The 23,799-nt window shown below is 36.0% G+C and overlaps 1 protein-coding gene across 1 annotated transcript in view; it reads left to right on the forward strand.

The window, feature by feature from the left end:
• Nucleotides 1–23,799, forward strand: part of mrpl3 (mitochondrial ribosomal protein L3) — a 75,618-nt gene that overhangs the window by 13,550 nt on the left and 38,269 nt on the right. Inside the window, exons 3-6 of the mRNA XM_033998868.3 lie at nt 1,231–1,322; nt 1,913–2,011; nt 18,096–18,195; nt 19,048–19,108. Coding sequence (XP_033854759.1) covers nt 1,231–1,322; nt 1,913–2,011; nt 18,096–18,195; nt 19,048–19,108 — 352 coding nt within the window. The remainder of the gene's footprint in view (nt 1–1,230; nt 1,323–1,912; nt 2,012–18,095; nt 18,196–19,047; nt 19,109–23,799) is intronic.

A 23,799-nucleotide genomic window follows, 5' to 3' on the forward strand; every position in this document is an offset into this window, starting at 1 on the left:
ATAACCACTATAAAATAAGTGTCATTGTCCTGGCAAGATAATTATCTTCAATTACAAATCCAAGGCGACCTTTAATCGGATAATTTTACATGTCCTATTTTCTTTAAATTCGTTGGTTCTCATTTATTTTCATTGATCTGACTGTCCAAATTAGTACAATCGCCACCGCTTAGAACAGGCGTGTTTGTGTTAACCTGATTCACCCGCAGTAAGCGATGGATGGTATAAACTCCCACACAATAACCTGACATTCAAAATGTCCCCCAATCACCAGTACAGTAATCAAAACAAACAAGCTTGTATGCAGTTAAAAATCTTTATTAAGACAGTGTAAGTGGTGGTTACTGTAGTTGATTTAATAATCATGTGCGTGGGCATGGTGTCAGTTTTCACATGTGCAGTACACTATCAGAATAAGTTTTCTGAGATGTGTGTTACTATGACATAAATTGTTAGTTTTCACAATACTATTGGAATATTGTAGGTGGTGTTTTCCAAAAACTCCCTTTCGGAATTTTCCGATACGATTTCGGAAAACTGTTTACATAATATCGCATTACATGACATCGGAATTACTTTTCGGAAAACAATGTGTTTTCTTATGTTCATGTAAAAGCACTGAATGATGCTGAATTACAGAGCCTTTGTAGTACAAAAAGCAAAATAACCCTGTGCATTCCAAACGGTTCAAAAAGTTGTTTTAGCAAATAGGCCGTTATTATTGAATCCTGTTTTTTCAGAATGGTTGACAGTGTTCGCTGGAATGTTTAAATCTGCAGCAACATCTATTTTTTCTTTTTTTTTTTTTTCTTTTACCCTGCAAGGACAATGCATGTTTTTTTTTTTGCATTGGTCAGTCCTTCATAGAAATAGCATTGATGCGTGAGCACAGTGGCAACTCAATGCATCATGGGAACAGTAGTCCCAAAACTGCAGTACAATACAGTACTAATCTGGATGTAAGTTAGTGCATTTCCCAATATCCTGTACACTCAACTGTTTGAACTCATTTTATTAATTTGTTTCTTCCCTGGGGAGGCTCCAGAATAGTGGTGTTATGTCTTCTTTTGCTGCAAACAGGATTTTGTTCTTTGTTATTTTTTTTGATGGTTCTAACTTCAGTTTGTGACTATTTGGTCAGAACTATGAATAGAATTGTATCCTGAATTTAAGTACAATCAGGGTTAAAAAAAAGTTGCTGACTTTCACAGTTTTAAAATTACACTACAGGAAGCCGTCGAGTTGGTCTGATTGCTCTGAAGCTGGGAATGATGCCTATCTGGACTAAGACAGGAGAAAAGCATGTTGTCACAATGCTTCAGGTAAACTATTTGTTATATCTGGATATTAGCTAACAGATGTAGATGTACGGATTCCTGCTGACAAACAAATTATTGCAAAGTGAAAAAGATTTGTCTGCAGCACATTGCTATCTATTCAATTGTTCTAAACTGTGGTGGATCCAAATACAGGCACTGCTTAAATATTAAAACAGCAACCAAACCTTTCATTTTATTTACTTTTAAAGACAACTGTACTTCAGAGGCTTGCACACACTGGTAGAGATGTTGGTTTTTACAAGCCCATTTTAAAGATGTATACTGGCAGTATTTAGATGAAATCAGTAGACCTCATTATGTTTCTTCGAGTATCTGACTGGGTCTCACTTGTGGGAAGTACCAACCTATTTGAGTTCTCTGATCAAAGACTAAGATTGTGATTTCAGTACTAAGATTTGAACTTGCATAACTCTTTGCTACAGGGTAAAATTGTTGATGTCCCAGTACTTTCTTCCTAGGGTCATTGTTGCTTAATAAGGCTTACTCACTTTGCAGGTACCTGCAATCCCCTGAAGCCTTGCCATTAAATTAACTGTGTTTGTAATGGCCTTTCCTTCTCTTTTGTTGTTTAGGTACAAGATTGCCATGTCCTTAAATATACACCAAAAGAAGAACATGATGGAATCTCTGCTGCCCTTGTTGTTGGAGCGAAAAATGTATCTCCATTTCATGTAAGTTTTCAGAAAAAAAAAATAGAAAACTTGTGCTTTGCAGGTTATTTGTGCATTCAAATGGAGAAATGCATTTGGGCTTCCACCCAGATTACGCAAATGGTGCTGTCTGAACCACTGTAATGACGGCTCCTTTTGTTCTTCTCAAAACATCCAGCTGTTTGTGGTTTAAAGTGCAAAATACGTTGTGTTTTGAAAAGTTCACTGGAATACATCAGAAGTACAGAAGAAGAAAAAAATGACTTTGAGCACTTAAGTAAAAGAAAAATAAAGCTGTAAAATAAATACATCTTGATATGGGGTGTTAATGCCACAGTACATTCCAATATAACCCCTTTTGGGGAGAGCAACTGTGGAGCAGCTGTAAAAACTTCAATTTTTTTTTAAATTCACAAATCCCAGTAGGAGAGCTCTTTGCTCTTTCTTGATGCTGTATAGTTATTCAGTACTGTACATTTGTAGGAGCTGCGTTCCCGACCACATGCACTCGTTCCAATTTTACTTAAATTACTTCAATGCTTTGACATATTGGTTAACACGTTTAAGACCACAGGGGCACGTCTCTATTTATAAGCAATTTAAAACTGAGTATTATTAGCAGTAATATTTTACTGCATATGCATCTGTTTATGCTATTTCAGTAATACAATAGAACTTACTTAAACCCATAAATGGTGTGATTAAATTCCATACTATTCACTACTTTGTAGAATGTTTCTTTTTTAAAATACACACACACGTATTGGGTATTTATTGTGGGATTTAAGAGATGGGGCTTTTTTATTGTTTGGTATGACATTAAATGCAATCAGGCTTACCCCTAGGATCTACAGTGGTAGCCATGGCCAGCTATAAAAATGGTGAAGTATGTTGCTTTATGCTCCACGATGAAATTGAGGTCAATGCGATCTGCAGTTTAGTTAACCTGGGGCCCGTTTCACAAAAGCGATTTGCGACGATTCACAAGCACCTCGCAAATAAAAAATTGTTTTTCATAAAACTTTTATGAGGGCTGTGACATCGCCGATTTTCATCAGAAACCTGCGACTGCTCATACTAGCTCGCTGTGAAACTGTACACTTTATTGAACAGATTTCTCAGGCAAAACATTCTGATGACAATGTGAACTTGTCTCTGGATCTTCTAACATCCCCCCCCCCACCCCCCCACACACACATTTTTGGAATATATACAAAAGGTTTAAATAATTACAAAACAAAATTATTTCTTTAATGATGTGTAACCCAAAGTTATGTGGGTGAAAAATAACAGTAATAGAGGCAAGGTCAAGTTGTAAAAACAAACACTGTTTATTTATTAAATACAATCGTATACCAAAAGTACCGATTTTTATTCAGTATGATAATAGCATTATTGGGCAGATTGCCTTGCTTTAAACTGGTGACAATGCCGTGCAGCAATAATACAAACAAAATTAAATGTGTACAGTAAAGAAGTTAAGTAACACACAAACGTGATGGAAATAAATAAAATGGAACAAACTCATGTGACAAAAATAGTGACAAGCGCCTCCTTCTCACAAGATAAAAAGTAATCTAAAAGAAACCCGGCAGATCCCCAAATCACAAAAACAAAATGCACTTTCCTCAATTCATCTCAGCTACAGTTCACCATAGCAATACAAATCTATGTTGCAGCAGCGACCTCCATGTTATTACCTGCCCCACACGTGTAAATAATGAGGCTAAGCAGCTTAATTATCAGGCATGCCTCCTAATAAAGACTAATAAGGTCAAGGTAGTGAGTGTGCTTACAAGGCTACATATACTTTGGCCAAAAGCCCCATTTTTCAGCTGTGTAGAAAGAAAAGTAAACACAGATCAGTAAACTTTTTCTTTTAAATAAATTTGCTGCACAGCGTTGCCTTTTTTTTCACAGCTGAAGGACTTTCCTTATGCATTATGTATAGAACTTCAAAGTACAGCCTGTCAATTCTACGCAGCTCCAAATCTCTGTCGACGGTGAGACATTCTGGTTTTCCTCAATCAACTTTTTAAAGCTTTTTCATTTCCCTTTTTTCTTTCTTATTTCAGCTACTGTTCTTTGCTCCTCCCCAACCTCCAACAGTGTTTACTTCATCAGTGATCATAAACTTTTTTTCTTCATAACTAAAACTTCCAGAAAACTTGCCAAATATAACAGATTTGCACCAACCAGCCATTTCAATAATTTTATAATTTGTTTCTTAAAAAAAACCTTTCCTTTGCAACCCTGCCACTGTGTACCTAATCGGTCACTGTGCCTTATAATTGATTACCGAGTTGGTGATTTCAGTCATCGCAGATCGCAAGAGTGAGCGACAGCACTTGAAGTGCTTTACGAAGCGCACACAGCGCTGACCTTTGCGTCCTCGCAACCTCATCGCATGCACATCGCAATCGCACGACTTTTGTGAAACGGACCATGCATCTTTTGCATGCTAGAGCTTTCTGACAAGAAACTGGTTTGTTACAGATGAGTACTGAAATACAATGTCTCACCAGGTGGTGTCACATGCTGAAGATCAAGTCATTACTGAAGGCTGTCTTCTAAAATTAACAAAAAGAACATGAGTGCTCTAGCTTTTCTCTTCCATGGATCATTACTGCTGTGTTACCTGTTTGACAATGTGAGCATTAATCCTTACACTCTCAGTGCACTAGAGCGGACATTTTCAAAAAAAGCTTTGAAACAGTAAAGTTATACACATGTAAAAAGTTGTCAGGACGTTGACAATGAAAAGAAAAATTACATATACATTATTTAAACCGTTGTAGCAACACGTAAAGACGAGTAACGCTAGATTTGGCGGAACTCCTCTACTTACTCTTAGGGATGGGAATTTTAAACGTTTAATAATATGCTAGACGTATAACCGGTCACGTGACAAATGTCACCAAATGCATATTTTTTTATGCATTAATTTTAGTAATTTATCGTCAGTAGTCCGTCGCGTATCAGAATGCTCTAGTGCCACAGTAAGGCCGGATATTATAAAAAGGAAGGGGTTTGGCAATTGCCTCCAAGTAGCTTTTCTAATTGGTGCAACAGAAAGATTAACACTGGTGCGGGTTTCATTCTTGGTCGATCTGGCGCTTCATTGCTGCTCTGTGTGTGTTTATGCCTGTAGTAGGCGTGGTATGGTATGAATTCCACGGCAGGGTTAATTAACGTTAATGACCAGCGGCTTTTTCTGACTTGGTTCTATATTTAAAATGGCATCTCTAAACAAAGGAAGCCACATTTTGAGGTACGGACGAGAAAACCGTGGTATGTAAATAATTATGCCAAACAAAACTGCCGTACCACAAAAACACAAGTTCAATGCTTCACAGTTTGAAATGAAAACATTCCGAATTATTGTGGATGGAGTTACTGATGGCAATAAAAGGCAAACATCCATAACATTTGCTGTAGATTTGGCCGAACATTGGGCGTGATCACGTTATCCCCTAGAGGACAGTGCGTGTGAATCGTGAATGCTGCAGTTTTGACATCTATGGAAGATTATCTCAATACTGTGCCGACCCATAAAACAGTAACAGTGAGGCTGGAAAAACTTAAAGAAAGTCGTGCTGCAGCTGTTCACACAAAAGTTTCAAAGGGAGAAAAAGTTGAAATTACCACAGACTCATGGACCCCATTCCCCAGTCTTCACATAGGCGGAAGGCTTTTTTTGCTTGAAATTGTTATGTAAGCTTTTGGACCGAATGGCTGTTATATGTTTAGTACAGTTTTTATTTGTATGTTGGAACTACCGCACTAAAGTAAAGGACCACTGACACAGTTCAAACAGGTAGGCCAGGCATCTCTTTTTACAATTTAATGTAAAGTTGTGTGGATACGTGAATTTGAATACTTTACGTTATTTAGTAATACTTGACTATATACAATTAACTGCACAAGAAGGCAAACATTATATTAATTACTTAATATGTTACTTGATTGTGTGTTAGTGGCATTTAAAATAGGACTAAAATGGCAATGTTTGGGAGGTTTATGTACACTAGTACAGTATGTAGAGGAGAGTGGCGTTTGATTCGAGTACTCGGAAATTGTAATGCTCAAGTACTCGTCTCGAGCAACAATAGATCTCAAAAATCCCACCGCTACTATCAAAGACTGCAAACTTTTAAATCTCTGAGGCAGACATTAATATCGGTCACAGTGCTCTTTAAAATTCCAAAATATTGTGCTATTTTATCCCTAGTAATTACTTTATCCAGAAGTGTAAGTATTTCCAACTTTTTTTCAACTGTAAACATAACTCGCTTTCGCGCTGTACAGTGAGTAATGTTCGTCTCTTTTTAATTTATTATTATTATTTTAAACCATATAATTTGGAGCAAAGTTACTTATAACAACAACAAAAAAACTGCAACAAACATAATAGGTTCCTGTTTTGTTGTTAAATGAACCTTTAAGAAACACACTATTCTAAAAACATTATACTATCCGAAAATGTGTTCAATGTGTATATAGCATAAAGTTACATCTTCACTAGCAACTTTAATTACAACCATAAATCTAAACATTTCAATATATACTTTGATGTGTAGGTGTTTTTTTTATTATTATTTTTTTACTTTGTAGTTAAGTCTTTGCAATGTTAAAACGTTACTTGCTTATTTAGGATTTATTTGCTTAGAAAATACTAACCAGGGCTGTCTGTATCAGAATGTAATATAAAGTGTGTATGTAGATATGGTTTAAACACTGACATTGCAAAGAGTTTAAACGTTCATAAATATTTACCAAAAGCACATCTGTACTTACTCTTTAACCCGTTTACAGAGCTCACAGCTTAGGTTTCATTTTGAGTCTATTGCTCCATCATTGTAGCATTGTAGCAGCTAGACTGAAAGGGGCGCTATTGTTAGAAAGATTAGAAGGTCGACTCCGCCCCCGCCCCCCCCCCCCCCTTTTTTTTCTTAGCCATCTATGATTACAATATATATATAGCAGTGACCAAACATGATTTTTCTAACACGTATTCTCATCTCTACCACATATAGTGTGCCTGATCCTGTTGAAACTTACATAATATGAAAGGGAATTTTGTGGCCTTTCATTTGTTACATGCATGCAGTACAAACTGTCCAGTAGTTAAACATACATAAATGAAAACAGTAAAAAAAAAAAAAAAAACAGGCAGAAATAGGGCTGAGTGTAAACAGTTAAAAAAAAAGAAATGGAGCACTGGTTTAAAAGAAAAGCACCTTTTTCTTCTGCTGCATGCAAAAACTTCACGTCAGGCAATGGCAAAAGCAAAGTGCTCTGTCTCATACTGATGTCTTCTGAAAGCAGCTTATTTTAAAGCAACACCAGTGTGAATGATGATGCAGTAAAATGTATATAGTGGCTTTTTTTTGCCATTCCCCCCTAAAATTTTGGAATCCCCCCCGCCCCCCCATTGGCTGCAGCATAGGGGGGAAATCCCCCCCAGCACACAAAAATGAAATTCAAGCCCTGATGTATGATGTGGTAACAGCGCGAAGTTTAGCATAAGTTGAACAACAGTCTATTCGACTAAACATTGCCTAATAGTAGCTCTCTTTCTCGCACTTGGTTTGCTTGTCTGTCGCTTCGAACTGGACTCCCGACCACTGTTTAGCCAGGCTATTTAAAGTTTAAACACGGTTTATTAAAATGATCCACGAGTGGTTATGTTACCTTTTTTTTTTTGTAAAAAATATAGCTTTGATTACATGGTGCTTTATGCATGGTTAATTCACTGTGTGTTGTGTGTACCGCGGCGCCCCCCACCCCTTTCCCCGTTTATAATGCTCTGCGGGTATTATGCACATATTGTATGTCCCCTGAGACCCGTATTATAGCGAGGGAGCACTGTGTTCTACAATTTAGCATTTACTCTTTTTCAGGTAAGCATTGAAATATTTAGGAATATTTGATGTGTAATAAACAGAGATGCCTTGAAGTAAGGTTTTTTTTTATTTTTTATTTTTTTTATTACAGTGAAATACATTCCTGACAGTCAAACATATATATATATTTGCCATTAAGTTATACAGCCTTGTGTGGTTTGAAACGACATGTGGTTTCACGTTACTTTTGTTTTGATCCATCGATGGGTATTTGACCGATTTTGATGCATCGATCCATCATTCCAGCCCTACTTCGCAGCAACTGCTGGAAACATGGTCCATGCCTTAAAAACGTTTCTCTAAAATCACAGGGTTGCTTCTGAGAATATAAATATAAATACACTGCATCTGTAAACTGCAGGAGTTGTATTAAAATGTATTTTTATGTGAAATGTACATAGTTTCCAAGTGTGGTGTACAGATAAGTGAAGGCGACATTAAAAAAGAACAAATGCACTTTTTTTTGTAATTCAGTTTTTTGTGCTTAATTACTAAATATTCACCTGAAATACAAATCAATCAATCATTACCTTTTAAGCGGGTAAAACGGTCAGCCGCACTGGGACTCACACTTCCAATAAGCAGTAAAATTAATTACACTGTGGTTAATGCAAGCACCATTTTCAATGTGAATGGTTGCCGAAACACGACTTTTGACGAGGACAGCAACAACGTGTTCTGCCAAGGTCATTTTACAACATGTAAAATCAAAGGACCACCGAAATGCTGTTCTTGAGAATTACGGCAATACCACAATGATCAAAATGCTTTACCGGGCAATGAGACATATTGTAAACGTATTTGTTATGCCTGAACTGTCAAGTGGTGATCGATTAGTTTTTGGACTGGAGAGATGGCCCCTAGGAATAGACTGGCAAGTGACAAACTCAATTCCTTCCTTGTTGAGGGACCGCACTAGAAGGAGTTTGATTATGGAAAGGCCCTGGCATAGTTCAGAAATGAAAAGGAAAGAAGGATCCTCTGCACAACGGTTGCAAAAAAGTGACTTGTAATGTAGGGACACCTTGTCTCTACCAGTTTTTGTTTTTAATCAAGGTCATTTCAAAATACATCATTCTTACTGACTGAGTACTAAATGAAAACATTGTTTTTACATTTTTATTTGTTGTTGTTCTTCAGAAACACAAGGTCAGTAAACTGTTGGCATGTATATAAATACTGAGGTTGTGTTGAATTCTGAACAATAAAACATATTAACCCCCTCACAAGTATTTATACTTGGAAGCACTTTTTATAAAGCCTGCTATATTGATTTTAGTTTTTATTTTAGCCCATTTGAACAAGCGTAAACAATCAATTGAAGTAAAGAGCAGAACTCCAGACCATGTGCAGTTTAGCAATGCTCTGACAAAATACATACAACAGCATTGTGACATTTAAATAGCTCGCTCTGGCTACTACTGTAACTTCTCGGAGACAGTTGAGTGAAAAAAAAAAAAAGTGTTTTATATTTCCAGACCCTGGCCAGAACACTCTACTACATTTTCATCCTAACAAATTATTTTTCACAGATCACAAAACATATATATATATAAATTGTAAAAGAACCGCTGCCACTCGGGTTCTTTTTAAAGCGCGGTTGCGCTATTTTTAATGAACCACACAAAAACAAAATGAACAAAACAAACACCTAGCTCTTTTATGAGCACTAACTAAACATATCAGGAACCTAAACTAAAAAAACAGGACAGCTAAGCTGTGTACCTGTAGCAAAATAAACAAAACACACACTGTTTTCACGCAGATCACACCAAAAGGCTTTACACTACCTTTTCCTTTTTGTTTACGGCTGTACACACACACCAGCACAGTCGGGCTTCTACACACATCAGCAGCCTCCAGCAAACTAAGTGCTTCTGTTTTATACTCTGCACCTGGCTCTAATTTAATAATAATCACCAGGTGCAGGGGTTAATTAAACAATAAAACAATTAACAAATTAAATAAAATAATAAAAGCATATATATATGTGTGTGTGATATTTTTATTATTATTGTTATATTCTATCTTTAGGAGATTTTTTTGAATAATAAAACATTTATTTTCTTTTTATAAATTGTTATCTTAGGTACCCTGGGGTAAACTGAATTCCCCCCCCCCCCCCCCCCCCCCCCACACAATTCACTTAAATTGTTGAACATATATTTATTTTAGTTCAACATAACCAATTTCACCACATGGTAAAATAGTAAACAATTGCAATGAAAATATGAACAGGTTTTGCATAACAATACACTCATTCATTTGATATATATAAAACATGACATCACCCCCTACTAACTGCTTAGATCGAGTCAGAATCTCATTGGACAGAAAAAAGGCAAGCACATCATTCTGAAATGCCTGGCTTAAACAGTGCCCAACTCACTGGAAATGTTGTGTAGGGATTTTTATATAGATTGTATATATTATATATTTTTTGTTGCAACTTTGTTTTGTGGCATGTAATAAGAGAGCCAAACCAGTTTTTTCCCCTTCATTTTACAACGCCATTTCCACTTTTGTTTTATTTGAAGTGTTTAAAGTTAAATTTCTGTTTTCGTTTGCTTGTTAAGCTACAAAAAGGCACAAGGAAACCTCATGTTATTACTTTATGAAAACATGTCTATGGCCACTGTTTACTGGGCAGAAACGGCAATAGCAAGGAATGAAAAAAAAAGTAAATAAATAAAATGCTGTGTCAACTTTATGTACGATTTATTTAGAAAATAAACAAAACAGCCGTGAAGTATTGATGAAGGCAATAAAAAAATGTTCTGGTGCCAAACTGCAATTTTGACCCAAATGTTGGCCAAAAACATTTACATGCATTGCTTGCATATGGTGACATTATCAGCTTGAAGCATATGGAAGAAGATGAAAGTCTTATGATACCTTTTTTATTTTTTTCTTCAATTTTGTTCAACATTTCACAATCAGATCAAGAAATGTACAGATTTTAGGGTCTTTTGTCCTCTAGGGGGCAGTAGGATCAGTCTATCAGCTCATATAAATCTAAGGTGACCAATGGATTTAGCATCATTAATAACTCCAGGTATAAGTATTTAATTGTGTATTTATCAATGTTGGAATACGAATATATGTGTGATTTTATGTTTTTTGGCTGTTAGGGGGCGGTAGGACATTGGTGTTGAGTCTAAATGAAAAACTGATGTCACCAATCGATTTTTCAGCCCAAAATACATATATTTAGCTGGTGATCAGACTAACGGCACAAAAAGAAATGAGCACAATGCCCCAGCCTACTTGTAAACTAGGTATTCAGTACATATTTTACTGAAGCACTACAACTGTTATAGGAACCCCCCCCCCCCCCCCAGTGCTTTGGATACTATACCCTGCTCCATACACGGCAGCGGCGCCATATAGAGTTGCTATGTATAACGATTTGGTGGTGGATTTTTAATTCAACATCTGTTTACGTAATATGCATTATACAAATCCAAAAATCAAATTTTTGCACAAGAGTGACATTTAATGTGTGATTTTAGTATTCACACAATTGTCAAATGGTTTCTGTTAACAGGACAAAAAAAAAAAAAAAAAACAGTGCATGAATGCTACCTGACGAACCTTCTAACGTTTAAAACTGCCTTTGAATTCCTGGCTAGCGAACAAACCTTTGAACACAGCCCTTCTCTCGCATATTTTTTCCCCCCCTTTCTAAATTTGAACAGACGCTGCATAGCCAACAATTGCTGCATGACAAGAAATGTGATCATGCATGCAGTTTGAAATTATATTAAGTGGGGTGCAACTCAGTTGAATAGCTTATACATTTGAAGATATTAAGCAGAGTGTGGTAATAACTGAAGTAATATTATCAGGAAGTTTTTTCTCTTTAACCCATTAGAAAATGGATCAGAGATTTCCTTTAACCTGATTGGTCAGTACGAGGGCCTACTTGCTGAAATAAAATCTGAATGTTGTCTGTCAGTGTAGACTAAGTTGGTTTCACAAAACAGGGTTTATCATCTTGCTGCGAGACTTGCAAAACAAGGTTTCAGCAAGTTTACATATTAGCATCTACTGAGGAATTTGTTGAATTTGTATGGACTACAGGTATACTGGATTTGGCCTTATTATTATTATTATTATTATTATTATTATTATTATTATTATGATGATGGAGTGGGCAATGTGGGCGAGTAAAGAAAGTAGCCCATTGTAGATTTACTACCAGTATTTTGAATGGATATTTTTATATCATTAACAAAGTTTAAAATGTATGGCCCAGTATAATGTTTATTAATAGTTCACCACAACTGTGGAGTTCGTGTTGCAATGCATGTTTAATATTACCTCCGAACTCTGAGCTTGAATTTGCTATTCGACACTTCCGAGACAGATAATCTCTTCTTCTGATTCATATCCGAGACAGACAAACTAAACCTGTACGCGCTCCCATCCTACATGATCTTTTTTTTAACTTTTTTAAATTTATTTTTTAAAGTAAATTACAAATACAGTACTCATGTGTCTGACTGGATTACTGTATTTGCGAAACAGTATCTGAATGTAAGAGCTGCATCATAACCGCATGGAAGTGAAACATTAATCCATCTTTAACTGTGCATATAAAACATTACCTCTAGGAGCTGAAGTATTCAAATAAACAAGCACATAAAAAAAAAATTATGCAGGTGGGAGAGGCTTTTACTGTTCCACTTCTAGCATCCAGCAATACCAAAACCTTTTCCCTGATAAAAATGACATGTAATAAATTAGAGCAACCATATCCGTCACATGTACAAAAAGTTAACATAAAAGAAAGCTAAACCAAAAACAACATTAAACAGTAATGGAATTTAATCAGTAAAAATGTCTTACAAATGTTTCCTCATATAATGATAATTATTTTTAATGTGTAGATTATAGAGAGGAGTAATTTGCGTGCTATAGTTTTCACATGGTTTTAGTGCCCCTTTGGGCAATTTTATCTTGGTCTGGCTGTCTGAAAGCTTTTTCATTCTGCTCAATGATGCTCATTTTTATCTTTGTGAAAATGAATGTGCGATATGTGCTATAATTAGGGCTTCTGTTTTTCAGTTTTTATTAATTGTATTTTTCGGTGTTTATTTTTAGCTATTTTCGAGTTTTATGTAAATCGTTTCTTTTCGGGGCTTTCGTTTTTGATATACTGTATGAAATTAGTGTTCGGTTACTGTCCAAAATGCTTGAGCGTTTTTTTTTCTTTGTGTGTGTGTCAAAATATGTATAGTAGCTCGACAGTACTTGCACACTTAAGTTGTACTTTCCTTCCTTTGTTGTCTTACACAACAAAATCTCTATGGTCACGGGCACATTCTTCTGGGGTTTTTGTGTGTGGGCATTTGTGTACATTTCGCCACAATTCTGTTTTAAATCCTCTGTATCTTAACTGTAATACAGCTTTAAATCCCTCTAACAAGCCTCCGTCCTGATTTGTAATCTCGTTTTAAATCTCGCAAGCGGAGTCTCCAATAGAAATGTAGGAATGTGCTGTCACTCAGTAGTTGGGGCGGGTTTAAAGTATTCAGAACGAATCAATGATAGATACAAGTCAGGAAGGTGGGACATTGCCCAGCAGCACTTGGAAATGTATTTATTATTATTTTTATAGTAGCTTCTATTTTTTAATGGGAAAAGGGTAAAGTCAACATGAATAAATTAACCATTTCCACAGTTTTTCTGGTGTTTTCCGGTGTTTATTGTCTATCCACCAATTTTAGTTTTTTTGGTATCAGGGGTGTTTTATGGGGTTTTATCGGTTAAAACCGAAAATCAGAAGCCCTAGCTATAATGCATAGCGGGTCTCCATTTGTCAAACTGTTACGAGTAAATCTAGGCTTATGATCTCCTTACCTCATTGTCTACCTGTGTGATTTTGTAGGGTACTTGAAATGTGATAATTCTTTAATATAATAAAACATTTCCTTGTATGAAATTCAATCTTTTTTGAAATTGTAGGTCTTCACTGGTTTCATTTAAGCTGCTGTTTTATTTATTGGTCTTCTACATAATAGTCCTGTACATTTATATTTCGGTATCCTCCAATACATTGGGGGGAAAAAATAATACAATCTGCCCAAGAGGCTGTGGAAATATTAATGTGTCCCATCTAAAGCCGAAATTAAGAACATTTAAAAAATCACTTACTATCCACACCCTGATTTTATAGTGGATCCCATGGAAAATGTCACCAGTACTGTGGTAAACTTGCGGTACCTTGAGGCACGTCACAGTATACCGTGGTTATCATGCGGTGCAGCTTGAAGTGTAAAACCAATACTTTATTTTCCCCTGCCAAGTTCAGCCGAGAGCTTCTAGGAATTTAGTGGGTTGTATACCGTTGTTCATTAACAAGGTGATTTCTGCTGAGGTTTAATACTTGTAAATGGGACGGGATGCAAGTAAAACAAATAAATAAATAAAACACTGAACAACATTTAAATTTAAATCACATTTAATACGGGCAGGGGAAAGTTATTGTTAATGCTTTTTGTAGTCTTATTGCCAATCAACAAATGTAATTATAAAAATACAGTAATAAATACAATGAATGTACTTGATTCACATGCTTATATATCCCATGATTGTAGTAGCTTTTTAAAAGTAACACAAATAAAATAATTATATCTATTCAATGATTTAATGACAGTACTGCATAACATGTCAAATAACATCTGTTATTTGTATCGCAAGTGTTTTTTAATTGGTGTTTGCTGCAACGCATATGCTATCTATCTGAAAAAACTCTGCAGTGCATTGGAGCATTGTAAGAGAAGTGTCATGGTAGAATAGGTATGAAACATGAAACATACAATTTTAATTTGAAATAATGAGCACTCCCTCCCCACTCTCCGATTTTATTTTATTGCATTGAAAAGCTATTGATAACCCAATATGATTGGCCTACGTTTAACAGTAGCTCAGCATTGAAGCAGTAAGTGGCACTGAACTGTCTGTGTGAGGGGTAAATGTCCTTAAGCATCAAAGCGAGCGCAACATTCATTTTTTTAGAATAGCTGTCCATCTTGTGGGGCTTTCATATCGGTCATGTAGCGTAAAACAGGCGGCGTCCGACGTAAATGTACTTCTTTAATACTTATTTATAAAAAATATACATCAATGTGGCAAATAACTGTTTGTTTTTGTTAGTGTTAAAAATTAAACCATTGCCCCCCCCCCCATAATAATAATAATAACTAATAATAATAATAATAATAATAGAGACATTCATATTGTGAATGGTTGTTTGAGTAGGCTACAGCACTGCACCTTTTAAAAACAATAAAATAAACAAACCAGAGTTGAAAGGTCACAGCACATTGTCCAAGAAACAGGTTTTAGAAAGGTAGAAGACAGAAAATAGAGAGATCTCTCGTTTTATGTACACTTTGTAAAAAGGTGTTTACCCAGTCTGAAGTATTTTGTTGAGCTGTGTTTCATTTTGGAGAAAATTAGCATTTATTTTCAACAGAATAGGATGGGACCAGGGGAATAAATGTTATAAAGATACATGGAGGGTGCGAAGCAGAGGGGTAGCATGAGAGAAGCGTGGTTGGGAGAATACAAGACGATCAGCAGAATCTTTAATGAGCTGAAGGGGGCGGATAGCTGAAGCAGGAAGACCAGCAAGGAGAGAGTTACACTAGTCCAGTATAAAGAGTACATACAAGAGCATTAAGTCGGGTGGGATAAGTAGTGAGAAAAGGATGGATTCAGTAGATGTTGCCAAGAAAGAAAAAAGAAATATATATATATATATATATATAAAGTATTCAGACCCCTGACCAATTCTCTCATATTACTGAATTACAAATGGTGCATTGAAATTTCGTTCTGTTTGATATTTTATTTTAAAACACTGAAACTCAAAATCAATTATTGTAAGGTGACATTGGTTTTATGTTGGGAAATATTTTTAAGAAAAATAAAAAACTGAAATATCTTGATAAAGGAAAATAAAATTGTTAGTTTTTACAAAACCTGTAAACATCATAAACTGTTAATTTTTTTACATTAACAGTTTATGATGCATTTAATATAACACACCTATGTTTAGATACAACAAAATATAAAAGTTATCATGAAATATTAAAATAGTAGGCTAAAATTCCGCTAGGATAGAAATTCAAAGAAACATAAGTTTAATGTTAGGCAGGTCGTTGTGTAGAAATACAAAGATGGATGAAACCACAGCATGACATTTAACTTGGGAAAACTATTTAGGCTACTTGACAAGACTATAGAACCCCCCGACCCTGAACCCCCTGACCCTGCTCCCCCAGAGCCTCACATTTTGCATAAGCTTAGCTGTATAAGACCTACCTAAATAATAATATTTTCATTTCTACTGTAGTAGGCTTGCGTTTTGTTTTATGCTACAAGCGCTAACCTCACGATAGGCATTGTTGCAATGTAACATACACCTAGTATTGATATAATAAATATAATTTTGTTTAATCAAAACATCTTGCAAACCTTCTGTCCAAGCTACTATTTACCTGCCGTTGTGCGACAACACAAAAATGTTTTCTGACTACATTAAATCAGCAGCACTTCCTTAGTCCTGCCACCAGGTTGACATTGGGAGCAGGTGGAAGCGCAGAGGCCAGCAGTGCATTTTGTCAGAGCGTTGCTAAAACGCACATGGTTTGGAGTTCTGCTCTTACCTCAATTGATTGTTCACACCTGTGTAAAAATTGCTTACAGGTATAAATACCCACAAAACTCAGCCTTTTTTTAAGATGATCAGCAGCATCCTTTCTATATTCCTGTAAATATGTATTTCTACTACCTGTACAGTAATTGTACACTTCCATCTATAATGATTCACTACTCTGTACCAAGCAATTATACAGTCCTGTTAATTTTGTATTTGTTAATACTGTATACATGAGAGGTGGAAAAATGTAAGCACTGAAGTCATGAGATATTCGAAAGCACAACAGTTCATATAGTCTTAAGATGGCAGTGGCACAGATCTTGTTATGTAACCGGAGTGTGGAAAATTGCTATATAGGTTATGCATATTTGTCATAACTTGTGTTCTATGAAAATACAGTGGATCGGCGGTATGTTTTTTTTTTTTTTTTTCACCTTTTATTCTGACTTTAGCCGGGAAGCATTTTAATGTGTCCGTTGCCTCTTGGGCAGATCGGGAATTTAGGTACTGGAGGCTACCAAAATGACAGCATTTACAAAGTGAAACTGAATTCCCAAACGCATAGTCTTATTTTATGTGGAACTGAATCAATTATGTCCTGCTAAGAGCTACATATACATTTTTATTTATTTTATTTTTATTTTTTATTTATTTTTCTTTTAAATTTAGTAGTCACCGTTATCACCCCCGCACGCGGGAGCAACGAAAATGAACACATGCTATCCTCCGAAGCGTGTCCTGTCAGCTGACTGCTTCTTTTTCACACTTCAGGCTCACCATGCAGCTACCTCAGAGTTAGTGTCAGAGGACAATGCAGCGAACAGGCAAGCCTGCAGGCGCCCAGCCAGACCACACTGGTCCTTGGGGAGCATCCTACTGAAAAACGCTTGGTCCTTTAAAGGGTTAACCACATTTTCAGATTTTCAATTTTCAGATTGCTTCCCGCCAACCTCGTCATCGTATTTCGGTGTGTGATTTTATATGTACAGCTAGGGAAGTTGGAGACTCAGTGAGTGTAATACGTTGCGTTAGAAATTGATAGATTCATTTGCTTCACGAGGTTGTGGGGACCAGCACTGGTATTTATATTTACTGGGTCTGAGGACGACCCAACCCCAGTGCATTTTGTCAGGAGGTTTTGTCAAATAAAACTCTTAATCCTGCAAAATGTAGATGCCATTTATCTACAAAGCATTCAGAATGTAAAAAAAAATCTTCTTTGAAACAAAAGAAGGAACTTTGCCATCAGCAACTTTCAATGCGTAAAATGACAACATTCCTTGATGAACTGGTAGCGAAGATTCAAGCCCAGGAATCTCGGTAAGGTAGATACGTTATATAGGTGTACATACTTTCTACGTGTACATGTACCAATACAAATTAGTTTCAAAATGCTGTTGTTAAATAATGCATGGCAAGTGGCCCGTGGGAAAAATCCAAGGTAGTCCCTAAATTGAGTTTGCAGTATTAGGATATTTTCCTTTATTGCAGACATAATTTCATTTTGATTATTATTTGTTTTCTCTAGAGGACAGAAGATTCAATGGAGATGTTTCGTAATGCTGGAGTGCCTCCAAAACAGAAAATAACATTTTTTAAGGTGTCAAACAATGCTATAATTAAGCCAGGTAATGTATGTATTTATTTATTTATTTATTGGAATAAAAATGTGTCCTTCCTTGGAACAGCATGACTTTTTAACTGATTTGTTTTTGAAGTACTTGATTTTGTGATAGGGGTGTTATTTAAATGAATTACATCGTGGCATCAGAGTAAAATAAAATGAAACAAATGTTTGCTTAAAAAAGCCAAAAGAAGCTTTACTGAGGAGATTCATGAAATAAATACTTGAAGCAGATTACTTTTCTTTAAATATTAAAAAGAACAGATACAATAGACTGCTAATAATGTGAGACATTGAGTGAGCATGATTTGTGCCAGTGTGGGGGATTGGGGTGACATACTTTTACATGGAATTTGTGATGATACTTTGTAAGGACATTCTTTATCACACATGTTATGCAAATCCCCAGGTTATGTGGAGGCTTCTGTCTGTCTGCCCATATGTAGATTAATACAGATTTCACCCCTCTATCTCTATTGATTCAATTATTAAACTTGCTAAAGGCATTGTTATTGAAAAATGGCAGAATTATTTTAATGTATTTAAATCTTGTATGTGTTTTTCAAAGACTTGTAAATAGAAGATCACATATTTACTGTATAACCTAAATCTAGAAATTCTGCTTTGGGAGGGAAAAAAAAAAACATTCATACACACAATTGCAGGCATTGAAGGTTACTGTTTTGTAAAGATGGCGCTGTCCCCCACTGGCCTCAATATTACAGTTAAAAGTTAAAAAATGCCAACCACCAAGCTTCATTATGTTATTACAATGCTGTGAATATTTTTTTTTTTTTTTTACTGCAATAACCATACCAAGTATTTGCATTTTTTTTTTTTTTTTTTTTAAATATAGGTACACCATTGTATGCTGCCCACTTTCGACCAGGACAGTATGTTGACGTGACTGCAAAAACGTATGTAAATCTTTCTGAACATGGATCTGTGCTGACGTTTTCACTAGACTACATGCCCTTTTTACCACTTTGGATTGCTGTCCATTCGAAAGTTTGAGATAACCACTGAGTAACTTAGTGGATATCCCTGAAAACAACAATTAAGACTGTGCCAGAGCCTTTGTACATAGTTTTAGTTTCACAAGAAAGCCAGGCAATGTCAAGGATAGGATTTAATTCTCCACGAATTAGGCACTCTCATTACTAAAAAGATATCTTTCATCATGTCTGCAAGTCTGTTAAAGACATGCTAAAAGAGATTCTCCAGCAGTGGTTTGAGATATGAATTAAATGAGTTGGGGCTAATTTGCATATTTGCCAGGAAGTCAAAACACTACATCAGCATTGCCCCCAGCTGTTTTTGTACATTTTAAAATTGATTTGCATGTTATATTAGTATCTAGTTCTCCAATGAAACAAAAGTAGAATGATATTCAAACTTTACAATGCCTCTCAATTTTCAATTTTGATATCGATTCAAAGATGCTACTGTAAAAAAAAAAGATTTTTTGTGAGTCAAATAAAGCCAGAAAACGCCTGGTCCCAGGGGAGCATCCCACTGAAAAATGCTTGGTCCTGAAAGGGTTAAATCCATTGTACTGGAATGTACAGTAGTAGTCTTATATCTGTATGTTGGTGTAGTTTGACATTGCACTTAAATTTACTTCAACCAATTATTTTGAAAAACAGAATAGTTTCTATTAGCAGTTTAACCAAAAACGAAAAACAGCACATTATTAATGGAAAACAATTTTGCAAACTAGGGTTATTTCAAAGCTAAATATGTATTTGTCTTTATCTATTGGCGCTGAGCATGTAGGGGGAAAAATTAATTGTAAAAAAAGTATTTTAAACACAAAAAAGGTGTTTTCCTAAAATTGAAGTCTCAAAAAGGGGGGGGTGACTTTTACACCAGTACGACCCATACAACGATTTTTACGGCAAGTAAATAAATCCCATGCACTATAACCCACTATTTTACTACTTTATAAAACTGAATGTTCGGATGCTGCACACTGATTGGCTGTTCAGGACTTTTAACCATGCAGATATATAGCACAGTGCATGTCAGAACTTATTTTTGCATAAGTAAAGTTGGATTAATAAATTATCAATACATGACATATTAAACTCGCAATAAATGTACACATTGTTGCGAGGTCTTTTTTTAAAGTTTTTCAAAATGAGTGACATTGCTTTCGGTGGCATGACTGTAGACAAATGGCTAGAATTAAAAAAAAAAAACCCAAGAGACACAAAGATCTAACAAGTCAGCAACTTAATGAAATCCAAGAAACTGCTTGGGCAGCAGCTGGTGTTTTTATTCATTGGATTAAACAAATGGTAATCAACTTAAAAACAGCACTGTCGGATATGTACCCGGGATCCGAAGCAAGTGCTAAACTTGACCCAAAATGTAAAGTAAAAAATATACATTTTTTTAAACTAGCAATAGATGACAGGCAGCAGTTACATTTATCATGGGCAAAATGTGCCCTCTAACTCAGTGGTCCATATTTTAGAGCAAGCAGAAAAGGCAGACACAGTTTCTTAGAGTAATAACACAATTAAGTTTATACTGTTAAATATACAGTATATTGTAGAAATTGTTTTGTTCAGCAAAAAAATGTCTTTGCATTTGCTTCAACCATTCTTTCGGGCCAATGTCAGTCACATACATGAAAACACAAGACAGCTGAGCTGTGTTTCCATCGTTGGTTGTTTAATCTACCATTACAGCTTTGTACTTGGCTTCCTGTACTTCTGCTTTTATTCATTCTGAATCTTGTTAGAGGTACCCGAGAATACTATCTATTGACAAGTGATTGCTTAGCATGCTGTCATAGTCAGATAGTCAGAAATCAGAGAAAGTAATTCCACATAATTACCTCTATTTGAGGAATTTTTGCCTTCATCATGCCCTCTGAAAGCCAGTTCTTGCTTGCCAAGGTAAACAGAATCAGTCAAGTGTTTAAGAACATCACGATTTTTCCTTCCTCCTCGTTGTGATGTATCCCTACGCTTCTGCTCATTCAATTGAACATCAGTCCGGGTTTGTCCAAAAGTTTTGAGTGTAACAGTGGCTCACAAGTGACTTTGGGAGCACTCATGTTTTTGTGCTGACTTCGATAGACATCCTAAATTGCTGTAGCCAGTGCTGTTCCATATCGCCTTTTCTGTACTGAACAATTAGGTTGTGCTGTGTGTATAATCTCCAAAGTGCTTTCAATTAAAAACAAATCGTCGCCTTTTCTGTAGGCAGGTGAGTTTCGTGTGGCCGATGCAGATCCACATTATAAACACATAAGCATAACAATAGTGTGTAATGTCTTCATGTAGGGTTTAAAAAAAAAAAAAAACTGAACCGACATTTATTTTGAACATGGTGACGCTCTTAAATTATGTCATTAGGTTCTGCAGAGTGCTTTTGATTCAAAGGGATTTGCCAGCTTTTAACTGGCTAATTATCATCATGTATGCTTTGCTTGATCTCGGTTTAAAACTTTGAAACCTCAACATCAATAGATCACAGAATTGTAACAAGGGATTTTCTTAGAGACATACCTGAAGACGTTACACACTATTGTTATGCTTATGTGTTTATAATATGGATCTGCATCGGCCACGCGAAACTCACCTGCCTACAGATTAAAAGGCAACCAATTTGTTTTTAATTGAAAGCACTTTGGAGATTATACACAAGCACAACCTAATTGTGTGATTTAAAAGTTTAACCGGCTTTCAATTGAAATGTGTCGGTTCAGTGAGACCTTAAAGGAAAGTTATTCGGAACCGCTGTATTTGTCCTATCTAACTCTGCATTCTCTCCCACCCCCTTACAAGCAGTGGAAGGATCAAGGCAACACAAGCAACCACAGACAGCCATCATCAGTTAAGACGAACAACATACTCTCTGCAGATTACACAAGACATCCATCTGCAATGCATAAGGATGGATATTTACCAAACGCATGTGTGTGCTATCTGCCAACATAGTCCTAAAACACTGGAGAATACAGAACATACTAGTATTACAGCACAACGTATACAGCCCAAATATGACGATGAGGCCATCCCTCCCATTAAACCTGTATTTTGATGCTCATCCAGTATGACACTGATCTGTGTTGTTGAACAATTCGAAATCAAAGAAATAACAAATTAAAAAACATGTGCCGTTTCAGGCCCCTCCATCCGAACCAGCGGTTCAGCCCAGTGGACAAAACCGTGTCCGACAATCCACACAGATGCTGTGAAGAAAAAGTTATTTAGCGTCAAGAAGGTTGAATTTAATCACTACAAACACATCAGTGGTCAATAAATTGAAGCATGTACTTTTGTTGTTGCATATATCTACAGTATGTGTTCTCAGAATCAGGTGAATCAATTTGATTAATAACTCAATTAAGTTAATATTTAAACATATTAATAGGCAGGAGTGGCGGTAGGTATCGTCTTCAACAAGGCGACTTTAATCAGGGACCAACAATACAGTACAGACATTCAACGTGAACTCAGGACTGGGCGCTTGATGTGTGAGCACCGGCAACAAGCTACTCGCTTTCGTGCTGAAGGGGGAACTGCGTTGCTCCTAAACGTTCCCTCCAGTAAATGCTATCTCACAAACTCTTATGTTGATTCCATTTCAGTACGTTTAGAAGTTCCTACTAGTTTCTATTTAAAAAACACATTTAGCAACTCTTACTGGTTTACTTTTAAACATTGTTTAGTTTAACTTTTAGTTGTTAACAATCAATGTTATTTAAAGTTTTTAATTATTTAAATTCTACCCCTTGCTTAAACATTTAAATATAACCTATAAATGTTAGCTGTTTGACCACTTCATGACTGCTTATGTTATTACAGTGTAACGGGCTGTGTTGTGTGAGCCCGGCTCTTTTGCATTGTGACTTACCCTCCATTCCCACGGGGGCAATTGATTTTTATGCTGCACCGTATTTTTCAATGTGTAGATAGTGGCGAATAACAGTGAAGTTTGGAGATTTTTTATTATGTCTATGTCATTTGTGTTTAAGTTTTTACTTCAACATTGTATCAATGTGCGACATAAGTGGGCAGTAAAAGTGATACAACAGATACACAGTTCAAAAGGCGATGAGCTTTACAATACAAGAGAAAAAGATGCTCAATCAATGTATTTGCCTTACAAAAACGTTTCCCCAGCGCAGTGAAATGTCAAGGTTTGTAAACTACCTGCAACCACGTCTTTAAAAAAACATTCTTGAGATGTATTCTCCCATAACTAAAACATTTAATCAAACAGATAGCAAACTAGTGTTCCCTTTCAAGTAGGGTATATTAACCATTACAAAATAGGTGTTCCCCCTTTAAGACATCCGAACCTAAAAAATTTATACCAAAGACACTCGGAGGAGGGTGACGTAGTGCTGCTTCGCCACCGTGAGCATAAGTCCTCTGACAGTATCGCCGTTTTCCTTTTCAACCTAACCTGATCAACATCGGAGAGTTGATAAGTATATCCTCTTGTATATTTTCGTAGGGTTTTTCTTCTTTGCAATGCTTTTGAATAATGCAGCATGCAGCAATACAATGTAGCAATTATGCAAAAATACCATAGTTGAAAATTGTAACTTTTTTATATAACTGTGTACCGAACCTGACTTAAACAA

This window comes from Acipenser ruthenus, chromosome 4, assembly GCF_902713425.1.
Source record: "Acipenser ruthenus chromosome 4, fAciRut3.2 maternal haplotype, whole genome shotgun sequence".
In the NCBI taxonomy this organism is placed as follows: Eukaryota; Metazoa; Chordata; class Actinopteri; order Acipenseriformes; family Acipenseridae; genus Acipenser; species Acipenser ruthenus.